General features: G+C 32.2%; 3 protein-coding genes across 3 annotated transcripts; all 3 read left to right on the top strand.

The window, feature by feature from the left end:
* Nucleotides 1–4: 4 nt before the first annotated feature.
* On the top strand, nt 5–316 carry LOTGIDRAFT_141542 (hypothetical protein; the record flags this gene model as incomplete). Its single annotated transcript, XM_009051304.1, has 1 exon — nt 5–316. A coding segment is annotated over one exon (312 nt), but the record flags the coding sequence as incomplete, so codon positions are not given.
* Nucleotides 317–4,839: 4,523 nt separating this feature from the next.
* On the top strand, nt 4,840–9,682 carry LOTGIDRAFT_141564 (hypothetical protein; the record flags this gene model as incomplete). Its single annotated transcript, XM_009051303.1, has 2 exons — nt 4,840–5,122; nt 9,348–9,682. Coding segments are annotated over 2 exons (618 nt in total), but the record flags the coding sequence as incomplete, so codon positions are not given.
* A 1,004-nt stretch (nt 9,683–10,686) lies between these two features.
* Nucleotides 10,687–11,669, top strand: LOTGIDRAFT_85536 (hypothetical protein; the record flags this gene model as incomplete). The annotated part of the gene is made up of 2 exons (XM_009051287.1): nt 10,687–10,960; nt 11,401–11,669. Coding segments are annotated over 2 exons (543 nt in total), but the record flags the coding sequence as incomplete, so codon positions are not given.
* Between the last annotated feature and the right edge of the window lie 249 nt (nt 11,670–11,918).

The following is an 11,918-nucleotide window of genomic DNA, read 5'->3' as shown; positions in this document are numbered from 1 at the left end:
TTCAGAAATTCCACTTGAGTTCCTGAAGCCACTACACGGACAAACTCTTCAAGAGGAAGAGAAATTGATACTGGAATGTGAAGTATCTAAAGCTGATCGTGCTGCCACCTGGTATCGTGATGGAGAGGAGATAACTCCTAAAGATGGCGTCAAGCTGATATCTGATGGTACTCATCATAAACTGATTATTGACAGTGTTACCGTTGACGATGAAGCTGATTATACCGTGAAAATTGATGATAAATCCAGCAAGGCCATGGTCCTAGTGGAAGGTGAGTTAGATATATCTCAGAGTAGTCTTGATATTTTATTTTAACACAGGAATTATTCAGATATAACATTTATTGTGGCAGTTTGTCTGATTTTGCCAACTTGGCATCCCCTTTAGAATTTTTGTATATTTAAAATGTTTTTGTTTTAAATTCTGCACTCTGCTCCAGTAGAATGTTTATCTTGTCAAGTGAACAAATCCATATAGTTAATGACTTTTTTGGCGTTTATTTATTTATTTTTTTATAGAAACATTATAATTTTTTTTCTCCTTATGTCCATAATTCAAATTTCATTCTTATTCAGAAGCATGACAATCTGTTTCTCCTTTTCCAGAAATTCCAGTAGAAATCATCAAACCTCTGAAAGATCAGGAAATCAAGGAGAAAGAAACAGCAGTGTTCATCTGTGAACTCAACAGACTCAATCTAAAAGTCAAATGGATGTGTGACGGTGAAGAGCTGAAACCATCTGAGACCTGTGAAATCCTGGTCGATGGAAAGATTCACACACTGAAGATCAAGGATGCTTTGACTTCTAACAGTGGGAAATACGTGATGGTGATTGAGAGTAAATCAACTTCAGCCAATCTCACTGTCAAAGGTAAGACTCTCGTGGTTTGTTTGTTTGTTTGTTTCAATCTGTTTAATACAACATAAAATTACATTTTTCTGATCCTTCTGAAAACAAAGAAACCATCCATATCTCACAAAGATCAGAAAAAAGGGGTTTTTATTAACTATATTGCTATTAATTAGTATAATCTGAACTAATTCAAATTTAACATTTCAATTTCTATAGTATAATATTATATAGTATCAATGTTGTATATTAATCTTCTCAACTTCCGAGCTTTTCTTCTTCAAAACTTAAGATGGTTTAAACAGTAACATGGTCCCCCAGAAAAGAGGCTGGCCTGTCTTTCAAAATTTTTATCAATTTACAAAGTAAAAGAATGGTCTGTGCACCCCATGGAAAATTTTTGGCTCCTGCTCGGCCCCCTCACCTAATGTTTCCTAGAAACACCACTGGGTTTAAAGGATTTCAACATTCTTATTCAATAAAATATGATTATAAATCTAGCTATTATCTGATTTAGATGAGAATAATATTCTCAAAATATCAAAATTTATTAGCAAATCAAATTATTAAAGCCATCTTTAATATTTTGGAGAATATCTTTACACTCTATAATCTGAACTAAATGTTGTATTTATATACTCACTTCTTGTTCAGAGCTTTTTAATTAATAGGGGGAAAAATGATTATCATAAAATGAAGAAAAAAAGAGTTCTGTGAAAATTTATGAAAGATATTTCAAAAAGACATTTTTAAGACTTTTGTTTATGAATTACGCACAAAACTGCTTGTTTTTTTGTTAAATAAGATTAGAAGATTGCAGTATTTCTGGATCAACTATATTATTACTACACAAATCTAATAACCTTGTGAACGGTGGAATATTAATTATTACTCTTTTCAAAACACCTGATGGTACTTCTCCTTGGAGGAGTCTACTACTAAACCTTTACTCCCAATTTTGCCATGATTTGGACAAAATTTAAATTTAATTGTCTTTCTTGTACAGATTTTTTTTATCATATTGGCTATTATTATTATCAATTCTACTCCTCACTTCTAAATGTTGTTCAAATCTTATAACTATTGCTGGGTATCTATTATTTTTCCCTTTTAATTTGTAAAGCTCTTTACAATACTCAACATATTATATTTAACATACAAACTAACATCATTCCTTTATAGAAACAGCTTTAACAATTCTCCAACCTCTCAAAGATTTGAAATTAAAGGAATTTGAATCAGCCACATTTACTTGTGAAGTCTCCAAAGCCAATGTTAAATCAACTTGGTTCCATCAAGAAAAAGAAGTGCTAGAAAAAGACGGGTATATCATAAAAATAGAAGGTACTAAACACACCTTACAACTTGAAGAAGTCAACGTTAAAGATGGTGGAAAATTCTCCGTTAAATTTAACGATAAACTGGAATCAACTGCCAAACTAACTGTTAAAGGTACTAGCAACTTCTATAAAACAGGAATAGTCAAATTGAATGTGGCTTGGGCCTTTATTATTATCCATTGGATTAAAAAATTTGATTTGGTTGCACCATTTTAAGCGGATATCAAAAATAGGGTAAACAAGACACTTTTCAGAATATCATCAATGTTATAATAATAATAATAATAAACTCTTTATTTTACATTGGTCAGAATTAGGTCCATTACACAAGGACAAGGTCCAGACTAACATTCAACCCTTGAGGACGAAATTAGACTCTTTGTTTTACATGAGTCAGAATTAGGCCCAATACACAAGGACAAGGTCCAGACTAACATTCAACCCTTGAGGACGAAATTAGACTCTTTGTTTTACATGAGTCAGAATTAGGCCCAATACACAAGGACAAGGTCCAGACTAACATTCAACCCTTGAGGACGAAATTAGACTCTTTGTTTTACATGAGTCAGAATTAGGCCCAATACACAAGGACAAGGTCCAGACTAACATTCAACCCTTGAGGACGAAATTAGACTCTTTGTTTTACATGAGTCAGAATTAGGCCCAATACACAAGGACAAGGTCCAGACTAACATCAACCCTTGAGGACGATAATTAGACTCTTTGTTTTACATGAGTCAGAATTAGGCCCAATACACAAGGACAAGGTCCAGACTAACATTCAACCCTTGAGGACGAAATTAGACTCTTTGTTTTACATGAGTCAGAATTAGGCCCAATACACAAGGACAAGGTCCAGACTAACATTCAACCCTTGAGGACGAAATTAGACTCTTTGTTTTACATGAGTCAGAATTAGGCCCAATACACAAGGACATGGTTCTATCTAATATTTAGCCCATGGGAATATATCCACCATTGAATAATGTTCTCTGTTTCTCAAAGCATTCAAACATTTTCTAACCATTCTTTGAAAATTCGGTTAGGAATATTTAAGCCAATAATCTTATATCCCTCTCTGTAGAATTACCTATTGAGATTATAAAACCTCTGAAAGACCAGACACTGAAGGAAGCAGAAACAGTTGTATATGAATGTGAGGTCAACAAGACAGGTTTAAAACCAAAATGGATGTTTAAGATGAAAGAGGTGAAAGAAAAAGAAGGCTATGTGATGAAGTCAGAGGGAAAGATACATAGCTTGATTAAAGAAAATATCAGCCTGGATGACAGTGGAAAGTTTACTGTGAAATTTGATACAACTGTGAAATCAGAGGCTAAACTTACTGTTACTGGTACATGTTATTTGTTAATTATTATCTTAGTGGTGGACCTTAAACAGCTGGTTAACCTACTTTGGACAAAATTTTTGAAAAAATGTTTGAAGTCATAAATACTTGATTAAGTTTTGTAGGTATTAAATACCTTGGTCCAAATTTCTATAAAAAAAACTAATTTCTAAAAACCTTACTAGATATAGCTTACCATATAATTCAAATCAGTGTTTTTGGTCAAACTATGATCTTAATTTGAAGTATCTTGCTTTCATTGAATTTTCATGTCCAGTGCCAATCAATCAGTCTACCATTAAAACTTTTAAAGCTCTGACATCCAAATTAAGAACTGACTCTGTTTGAAATTTTGGAGACAAAACATTATATTTAGCTTCACTTTTATTAATATTAACTTTCTCGTTGACCAACCTCTGCATGTACTGTAATATATAACACTTACTAATTAACATACACTTTCAAACCCCTTATATTTAGAACTGCCAGTAGAATTCACCAAGAAACTTGAGGATGTTACAGTGGAAGAGTCTAAAATAGCTGTTTTTGAATGTGAAGTCTCTAAAACTGTGACAGGAGTAAAATGGTTCCACAAAGGAAAGGAAGCGAAATCAAGAGATGGTTATGTGATCAAGGTGGATGGAAAAACTCATATTCTGAAAATAGAGAAGACCAAGCTGGATCATGCTGGAGAAGTGAAGTTTGAAGCTAAAGGAATATCAAACACTGCTAGATTAATTGTAACAGGTGCTTAGCATGTCTACTAATCTTGTTAATCTTTTTAATTATTTGTAACAAATTAACTAATTTTCCTAACAATAAAATATATAATCTTATACAAACAGGAACACTGACAAAAACTTGAGTTTTTGTTAACTTGCTGGTTGTTTCTCATCTTTGCCAATGAAAATTCAATTTGTTTTTGGTTAATATATAACCTAACAATCTTTAAAATTTGTATTTGCACTTAAAGCAACAGGCAATCTCAGCCTTTCCAAACTGTTGTAGATGATTTTTCTGTAAATAATCAAAAAAGTCAGAAAGCTCAGTTGGCATTTTCCAGTTTTATTGAACATTAGGTTTAAAACTAAGTAAACTTTATCAATTGATAATCTTTTTCAGAATTACACACTTCTTTAATAACAAAATACATAACGTTTAAACACAATTTACATGTGTCAACATCTGATGACGCCACATGTGTGAATGTACCTGATGTTATTAAAGAAGTGTGTTATTATACCATAATATATTCCCTTGTGTTTTCTGTTATATGTGCTCTCCGCTTCTAAATGTTGTTCAAATCTTATTTCAGAATTACCTTTGGAGCTGACCAAGCCATTGAAGAATGTAAAGGTAACAGAGAAAGAGACTATTACTTTACAATGTGAAGTCAGTAAACCAGGCAAAAAATCTCAATGGTTCGTAGATGATGAAGAGATCAAGCCTAGTGACAGAATCAAATTCCAAACTGAAGGAAATGTCCACAAACTGGTCATCTCTAAATCTATCTTGGATGATGAGGGTGTCTACAAAGTCAAAATTGATGAAGTAGAATCTACTGCTGAAGTCTTAGTTGATGGTGAGTTGGTTTTTTTGTTTCAGTTGTTCTAGGTACATAACTTAACCAGGCCACATATTTTCAAAAAAATCTAAGTGCTAGAATATCCTACAAACAGTGTTAGAAGTTAAAACCCTAGGATATCCTAGAAACAGTGTTAGAAGTTAAGACCTTAGGATATCCTAGAAACAGTGTTAGAAGTTATGACCCTAGGACATCCTACGAACAGTGTTACAAGACCCTAGGATATCCTAGAAACAGTGTTACAAGAACCTAGGACATCCTAGCGCTAAGATCGTTTTGTGAGCATACAGCAAGGGCTGTTGCTCAAGTCTTGTAACTGTGAGGCAAAAATGTTTATTGTCGAGAGTTGGGAGGTGAACAATTTTTGGGGGAGGGTCTGGAGTAACCACATTTTCTTTAGACATCATATCATATTTCTTAAACAAAATTCTCTTTTATTTATTTATCATTTTTTTTGTCCCCTGCGCCACAGGGCACCTGCAAACATTTATAATTGATAGTTAATTTGTATGAATTAGAACAATAATCAGACTTGTTATAGAAGTGTCCCAACACACAGAAAGTTTCCTTTATAACAGACATATATATATACATGTTGTAAACCTTTCCTAATCAACATTTATTACTTTAATTATTAACCACTTTTGCTATTCTCAAAACAATGTTGCAATACATGTATCGACAATCTGCTTATCTACTTATTCAGAGCAAAGATGATTTTGGAAAACTTAAAAGCAAAAACTTTCAGTCTGTGTGTTTTCAGCATCTGATTCTTCCATTCTTGCAATATTGTTGTCTGAAAAGCAATTCCCACTGTCAATGGAACAATAACTCATTTGTTTCAGCTCTCTTAATGATTTACAAGCTACTTTCAAAATTTGAATCCACATTAGAGTGCTTCCCTTTTATTTGATGTCAGGTTTTGGAAATCTATCGCCTGTCAGGATACTGGCCACTTCTGTAATTTTCCATAAAACCTTTGCCACAGTCCTAATTCTAGGGCAGAGTGAGTTTTTGTTCCATCGACAGTACTGATTATTATAGTCACTTATTCTATATGTTGTAACTTGCACTAACTCAATTAATTATAGAGGGGGCACTAACAATTGTCACACAACTCAAAGACGTCAAAATCAACGAACTACAAACTGCCACCTTTACTTGTGAAGTCTCCAAAGCCAATGTTAAAGCAACTTGGTTCCATCAAGAAAAAGAAGCTCTAGAAAAAGATGGGTATATCATAAAAATAGAAGGTACTAAACACACCTTACAACTTGAAGAAGTCAACGTTAAAGATGGTGGAAAATTCTCCGTTAGATTTAACGATAAACTGGAATCAACTGCCAAACTAACTGTTAAAGGTAGCCTATATTACATTGCAAAATTTCTATGTTAAATAAAAATACAAAATTTATATCTAAATGATATCTTCAAGTTAGAAATACCTTTTTTGATTTTCTAATATCAAGTTAAAAAATTAACAAAATATTAATTAAACAACAATTTTATCTAAGTTGCTTTTCAAATCTAATTCATTTCAAATTAAATCATTTTGAGAGGTAAATAAATATCGTAATTATAAAATTTCCTAATGCTGAACAGATTAACGTAAAAAAAAAGAAAGTGGTTATCAACATTTTTTTATCGATGTTTTTATAACATATTCTAAAGTCCCTTTAAAATTTGTCACAGAATTACCAGTCGAGATCAAAGTTCCGTTAAAAGACGTCAAATTACAAGAATCTCAAACAGTCATGTTCGAATGTGAGGTGAATAAAACAGGCTTGAAACCAAAATGGATGTTTAAAAATAAAGAAGTAAAAGACAGCGATGGGTTCGTTATGAAATCAGATGGTACAAAACATTCTATCATGAAAGAAAATATCACGGTAGAGGATACAGGAAAAATAATGGTGAAATTTGATACAACTGTTAAATCAGAAGCTAAACTCACTGTTACTGGTACATATTATTCTCTTATTTCTGATAATTTTGTATTGAAAATTCAAATATGAAAACAAAATTTTCCTTTAAAAAGGTTAAAAACAAAAAAGGTAGTTTAAATCTAATGAAATATTGCAAGAGAGCCAGAGTATAGGGAATTTAGGTGGTTGATATTGAAAGGTGAACAATGAGGTCTTCCACAATATTCCTGTCATCCCAGCTTGGTTTGGATAACTCATTTAAGAAAATTGCTAGGAGGTAATTCGAGGTCTAAAGTTGACCTGTTAAATTCTAATAGGACAAATATTCGTTAAAAACAAAAAAGTAGTGTGAAATGTTTAGTGAAATGTGGAAAAAGCTAGAGTTTAGGGAATGTAGGTGGTTGATATTTCTTTGAAAGCTGGGTTTGGATAACTCAAATAAGAAAATTTTTAGGACGTTCTTCTAAAGCTTTGACCTTTGGAATTCTAATAGGACATGTTTTCACCCAAAATTGCACTCTTTTGGCATAAAAAAAAATAACTCCCAGCAAATTCTAAATCAATAGTAAGCTACTGAACTGTGATTAAAAATTTTATTAAAAATTTGTAGAAATACCCATTGAAATAACCAAACCTCTACAAGACGTATCAGTTCAGGAATCAGAGGTAGCCATGTTTGAATGTGAAGTTTCTAAATCTGGCGCCATTGGTAAATGGTTCCATAAAGGAAAGGAAGCGAAGACTAGGGATGGCTATATCATCAAATCCGAGGGCAAAGTTCATACTCTAAGAATTGAGAAGACAACTAGTGTCCACAGTGGTGAAATCAGTTTAAAGATTAATGATAAATCTACAGCAGCTTCTCTTACTGTTATAGGTCATTATTATATTCTATTCTTCAATAATCTTTATTTTTTACATGTGAAAACATTTTTATCAAGGCTGTTAAAAATATTTATTAAATCTTAAATAATGGAGCACAATTTTATGGTGTACAATAAAACTAAGGAGTACTATACTATATAAACTGATAATGACAATGTAAATTGTAGAAACATTGTATATAATAAAACTAAGGAGTAGTATACTATATAAACTGATAATGACAATGTAAATTGTAGAAACATTGTGTACAATAAAACTCAGGAGTAGTATACTATATAAACTGATAATGACAATGTAAATTGTAGAAACATTGTGTACAATAAAACTAAGGAGTAGTATACTATATAAACTGATAATGACAATGTAAATTGTAGAAACATTGTGTACAATAAAACTCAGGAGTAGTATACTATATAAACTGATGATGATAATGTAAATTGTTGAAACGTTGTGTACAATAAAACCCAGGAGTAGTATACCATATAAACTAATGATGACAATGTAAATTGTTGAAACGTTGTGTACAATAAAACTAAGGAGTAGTATACTATATAAACTGATGATGACAATGTAGATTGTTGAAACGTTGTATACAATAAAACTAAGGAATAGTATAATATAAAATTGTGTTCCATTATTTAATGTGATCTCTACACCTAAATATCACTTACAGATTATTTATTAAGTCTTAAATTAGATTCAACAAGTTCTCTTTATATATTTAAAACCTAGATTTAAGAATTACGATTAATTTAGTTTGAAAATGATAAATCTCGAAACTGGAATTAATTTTTAAATTTTTTCGTATTTAGAACAACCACTTGAGTTTACACGACCTTTAACCCCAGTCAAGGTCAGTGAGAAACAAACTATCACGCTGGAATGTGAAGTCAACAAATCAAACAGAAAAGCTGAATGGTTTTATGAAAATAAAATAATTAAAGCCAGCACGAGAGTGAAAATCCAAGTTGAGAAGTCGGTTCACAAGTTGGTGATATCTAAATGTGTAATATCTGATAAAGGAACATACCAAGTTAAAATTGATAATGTAGAATCTACAGCTGAAGTTATAGTTAATGGTAAATACTTTAGCTGTAACAAATATAAATAAATATTAATCTAGATTATGCTTTAATTGGCATGAAAGTTGACACAGTTTTTGATGTTAAAATGATAAATAAATATTGATAAAGATTTTGAATTAGAAGATAAAACACAAGTTGACACATTATTTAATGAAATGATTCAGTTTAAAAGATTAGAAGATTCATTTAATTCAACCAATTGTAAATTCCACCGATTCAATTATTTGAAATTAGTGTAAACTTCATTTGATATAGATTTTATAATTGATATCGGGTTTGTTTTCAAAAATTGTAAATGGTAAAAGAATGATTTATAATGAATTTTAGAATTGCCAATTGAGATAATAAAACCTCTGAAAGATGTTAAAATACAAGAGAAGGAAACAGCAACATTTAAATGTGAAGTTTCTCGTACTGGAGCTACAGCAAAATGGCTGAAAGATGGAAAAGAGATCACGGTTGGCGCTGAATATGAGATGAAAGTTGATGAAGTCACCTTTATTCTGATAATTAAGAGTGTGACTATGGAACAAAGTGGATTATATACGATTGAAATTGAGGACAAAAAGAGTTCTGCTAAACTTAACATAACAGGTACTAATCTATTCTTACTAACTATGGCTCTACCAGTGCTTTTGGGAGTTGGGATTAATCTAAATTAATTAATAGTATGCTGATACTACTTCTTTATTTAATTTAACTAATTCTTTTTTTTGTCAACAGCTGGGTGTACGATAGTCTATCTTTGTGAATATTTATAAAAAACTATCATTGAATTTCTATAATTACCTGTCAAACTCACAACTTAAGTTCTTTGCCCCTCGGGCTACAAACCTTTTTTCACACTTAGCTGATATTTTACTCAAATTTGGAAGCAGCTATTACAGGTGTATAACTGATTGTATCAAAGAAAAAATGTATTGAACTATTCCTTAGGGCACAATGTTTCTGGCATTATCACATTAATCTTTTCTTGATAAATTTGAGTAAAAACTAGAGAAATGTTTTGTGTTCCTGAGTCCAGATGGTCTGAAGTGTTATTGAGGCTAATTATTAGTTGAAGAATTTTACTGATTCCAAGATCGAGACAGCCAATCTCCTCTGAATCAACGTTTTTAAGATATGGAAATAAAACTTTAAGAGCTGGATGAAACAAGTTCGAAGACTCTTTGAAATGTCCTTCACCATTTTTCCTAGAAACTTAAAAAATAATAATATTTTCAATCTTAATATATATTTTGTAAAATTAGGACCAGAGTAATATACCAGCACATTCCTGAAATTTTCACCTCACAATAAATGTTGTAACATAGCCTAAACATCCCTTTGATTTTAGAGCATGTAGATATCATTGACTGTCTGTATCATCTAGGTTATGGATTCTCCTTTTGGGAGTCCACATAGCTAACAATGAATCCATTCAATATTACTTGATACTGAGTTTTACAACTAGGTATCTCTTTCGGAGAGTCCACATTTTTTTTTTTTTCTCATTCATTTATTATACTGTCCCCAAGGGCTGAATGTAAGATAGGATCATGTCCTTGTTGACTGGGCTTTATTGTGACCCATGCAAAATAAAGAGTTTGTTATTATTATTATTTTTATTATTATTATTATTATATTAAGCTTAGTTAAATATTTACCTCATCACACACTGACAACCTTTTCAGAATTACCCATTGAGATCACCAAACCATTGAAGGACACTGAAGTTCCAGAGAAACAATCCTTGGTACTGTCTTGTGAAGTCAACAAAGAAGATGTACCATCCAAATGGCAGAAGAATGGAACCGACCTGGTAGAGTCTGAGACTGTCCATCTGACAGTGAAAGGATGTGTCCATACCCTGACTATTGACAATGCCAGTCTGGAGGATGAAGCTGTTTATAAATGTCTAATTAAAGATAGGAAGACCTCAGCTCGTGTCTCTGTTAAAGGTGAGCATGCAACTCAGGCCCATAGCTATGGGGAAGGGGAGCAAGGGAGGGGGGGCATGCATTGCAGCTAAATACCAAATTGCCCCTTCGGATATATCACTTGCTACCCCCGAACAATCAAGCCTGGCTATGGGCCTGACACAACATTCACAAAAAACTGTTAATAATATCAAAGGATGTTTGGGATAGTATCATATACTGCTAGTATAAAAGGAACCTCAAAAATCTGACTGAGTATTAGTGAATATAGGCTGAATGATGAAAGGCCCATTAACTCCTATAGCTCCTATAAGTTTATTATTGTCCTATTAGGACATGAAATTATTAACAGTATAACAGAGCATTCCATTACACTTTTACCTTTCAAAAGTCACTTCAGTTTATGAGTTTCATTTGATCTGGTAGCCTATACTCATGATACTTGTTATTTTGTCTAACAGAAGCACCAGTTGAAATTGAGAAGCAGCTTGCCAACATCCAAGTCACAGAGGGACAAGAAATCTACCTGGAATGCCAAGTTTCCAAGCCTTGTGATGCTACCTGGTATAAGGATGGTAACAAGGTCCAGGCTGAAGGTCGTTTTAAGATCAAATCTGACGGAACTCTACACTCTCTGACTCTTGATGAAGCTGAACTGGAAGATCAAGCTGAATATTCTGTTAAAGTTGGAGATCAAGTTTCCAAAGCTAAAGTTCTGGTTGAAGGTCAGTATTTTGTTAAAGAGTTTAGAAATAAAGCAACAAATATGGCACACAAAATATTTGAAAGACATACAGCAAACCCAAAAAACAAGTACTAATGAACAAAACCGCAAAGTGAAACCCTAAATCTAAAATTACAGTTTGGCAATAAATTGATAACAGCAAATACACTATTCATATGTAGAAACATTTCAATCATAAGTGAGTAAGTATTTTCATAATGAACAGTGGTGTCACGTGTCTAGAAGAGTAGGTAT

This window comes from Lottia gigantea (assembly GCF_000327385.1).
Source record: "Lottia gigantea unplaced genomic scaffold LOTGIsca_163, whole genome shotgun sequence".
In the NCBI taxonomy this organism is placed as follows: domain Eukaryota; kingdom Metazoa; phylum Mollusca; class Gastropoda; family Lottiidae; genus Lottia; species Lottia gigantea.
This window is presented reverse-complemented; position numbering and strand designations above follow the sequence as displayed.